The sequence below is a fragment of the Lagopus leucura genome, unplaced genomic scaffold, assembly GCF_019238085.1.
Source record: "Lagopus leucura isolate 7727_CA_CO unplaced genomic scaffold, USGS_WTPT01 33812-0_obj-0_obj, whole genome shotgun sequence".
In the NCBI taxonomy this organism is placed as follows: Eukaryota; Metazoa; Chordata; class Aves; order Galliformes; family Phasianidae; genus Lagopus; species Lagopus leucura.
In genome coordinates this window covers 1-2,833 of record NW_024967007.1, presented here as the reverse complement: position 1 = coordinate 2,833, position 2,833 = coordinate 1, and the positions used below count along the sequence as shown (strand labels likewise).

At 61.2% G+C, this 2,833-nt stretch overlaps 1 protein-coding gene across 1 annotated transcript; it reads left to right on the top strand.

Annotated features, from left to right (window-relative positions):
• Positions 1-76: 76 nt before the first annotated feature.
• LOC122192911 (mucin-19-like) lies at positions 77-2,795 on the top strand (the record flags this gene model as incomplete). Its single annotated transcript, XM_042893596.1, has 2 exons — positions 77-1,334; positions 1,383-2,795. Coding segments are annotated over exons 1-2 (2,635 nt in total), but the record flags the coding sequence as incomplete, so codon positions are not given.
• Between the last annotated feature and the right edge of the window lie 38 nt (positions 2,796-2,833).

Here is a 2,833-nt window from a genome sequence, read left to right as displayed (position 1 = left end):
TGCCAAATTGTGTGGCTCTTCCCCCCTTCCCAAAATTGCATCCCTCCGGGTGCAAATTGGGGTCGAATGGTGCAGAATTGGTGCAAACAGGCGCTGTGTCTGCAGGGGGGCCATGGAGGAGCGGCGCCAGGAGGGTCCCGGCAGAGGGGGCAGCCGTGGGGACCACCAAGATGGCGCCCGTGGTGGCCACCAAGAGGTCATCCTTAGGGACAAGCAAGATGGCGGCCATGGGGACAAACAAGATGGTGGCCAACAAGATGGTGGCCATAGGGATAAACAAGAGGGTGGCCATCAAGATGGCAGCCACAGGGACAACCAAGAAGTCGGCCATGGGGACAACCAAGATGGCGGCTATGGGTGCAACCAAGATGGCGGCCATGGTGGCCACCAAGATGTTGGCCATAGGGCCAGCCAAGATGGCAGCCATGGTGGTCACCAAGATGGTGGCCCTAGAGACAACCAAGATGGCAGCCATGGTGGTCTCCAGGATGTTGGTCAGAGGGAGAACCAAGATGGTGGCCATGGGGACAACCAAGATGGCGGCCACAGTGGCCACCAAGATTTTGGTCACAGGGGCAACCAAGATGGTGGCTATGTGAATAACCAAGATGGCGGCCATGGTGGCTACCAAGATGGCGGCCATGGCCACAGTGTTACCCACGGTGGCCATCAAGATGGCACCCAAGGGGACAACCAAGATGGCGGCCACGGTGGCCACCAAGACGTTGGCCATAGTGACAACCAAGATGGCCGCCGCGGCCACGATGTCACCCGTGGGTGCCACCAGGAGGACACTTATGGGGACAACGCGGCGCCACCGCCCTGCAAGAAGCCACGGCGCTGCCACCGCTGTCCCACCGCCGTGCCACCGGGTGTCACCGCCACCAGGTCCCGCTGCAGGGCCTCCAGTGTCACCTCCGCCGTCGGTGTCACCTCCACCAATGTCACCTCCACTGGTGTCACCTCCGCCATTGGTGTCACCTCCATTGGTGTCACTCCAACCGACGTCACCTCCATCGGTGTCACCCCAACCATTGGTGTCACCTCCACCAATGTCACCACCACTGATGTCATCTCCGCCGTTGGTGTCACCTCCACTGGTGTCACCCCAACCGACGTCACCTCCATCGGTGTCACCCCGACTGATGTCACCTCCATCAGTGTCACCTCCACCAATGTCACCTCCACCAATGTCACCACCACCGATGTCACCTCAACCATCGGTGTCACCTCCATCGGTGTCACCCGAACCGATGTCACCTCCACTGGTGTCACCCCAGCCATTGGTGTCACCTCCACCAACGTCACCTCCATCGGTGTCACCCCAGCCATTGGTGTCACCTCCACCAACGTCACCTCCATCGGTGTCACCCCAGCCATTGGTGTCACCTCCACTGGTGTCACCCCAACCATCGGTGTCACCTCCACCGATGTCACCTCCACTATTGGTGTCACCTCCACCAGTGTCACCTCAACCGATGTCACCTCCATCGGTGTCACCCCAACCATTGGCATCACCTCCACCGGTGTCACCTCCACCAATGTCACTGCCACTGATGTCACCCCAACCATCAGTGTCACCTCCACTGATGTCACCTCCACCAATGTCACCCCAACCATTGGTGTCACCTCCGTCGGTGTCACCTCCACCAGGCCCAGAGGTGCCGCCGTCACCACGTCCACCCCCGCCGTCACCTCCGCAACACCCAAAGCTGTCACCGTCACCAGGTCCAGAGGCGCTGCCACCAACAACACCCGCTCCCAACATGTCACCGTCACCCGGTCCCGAGGTGCCACCACCACCACCAGGGCCGCGTCCAAAGCCACCGGAGATGCCACCGCCATGATGGACACCGTCGGCGCGGTGACGACCGCCGGAGGTACCGCGGTTGTGATGGACACCTCCGAAAGCACCGTCGGTGCTGCCATGGCCACCAGAAGTGCCACCACCAGAGGTGCCACCGCCGGAGGTGCCATCGGCCTGGTGACAACCAGCAGAGCTACAACCACCAAAGGTACAACCAGCAGAGGTACCGCCGGAGACGTCACCCAAGGTGTCACCACCAGATCGACGGCCGCCAGAGGTGCCACCACCAGAGGTGCCGCCACCACCAGAGCTACAACCGGCGGCGCCGCCGGGGACATCACCAGAGATGTTGTTGGAGGTCCCACCGGGCGTAGGGTTGGAGGAACCATCGGAGGAACCAAGGGAGGAACCACGGGAGGGACCATCAGAGGTAGCAATAGAAGAACCATCGGAGGAACCATCGGAGACACCAGTGGAGGTGACACCATCGGAGGAGCCAATGGAGGAACCATGGGAGGAACCACCGGAGAAGCCATCAGAGGAACCATCGGAGACGCCACTGGAGATGGCACCATCGGAGGAGCCATTGGAGGAACCATCGGAGGTAGCAATAGAAGAACCATCGGAGGAACCATCGGAGACGCCACTGGAGATGATACCATCGGAGGAACCATCGGAGGAACCATCAGAGGAACCACTGGAGGTGACACCATCGGAGGAGCCGATGGAGGAACCATCAGAGGAACCATCAGAGACACCACTGGAGGTGACACCATTGGAGGTGGCACCATGGGAGGTGACACCATTGGTACCATCGGAGGTGGCACTGACACCAGAGGTACCATCAGACCCACTGTTGGAGGAACCATCGGAGGAGCCATCGGAGGAACCACCGGAGCCTCGCCTGACGGCACAGCCGGCGTCGATCCCACCGCAGAGCCAACTGGAGATGATGCCACCGCCGCCACCACCACCAGCAGAGCCTGCGGTGACCCCAAACCCCCCTCAGATACCATCGTCACCCCC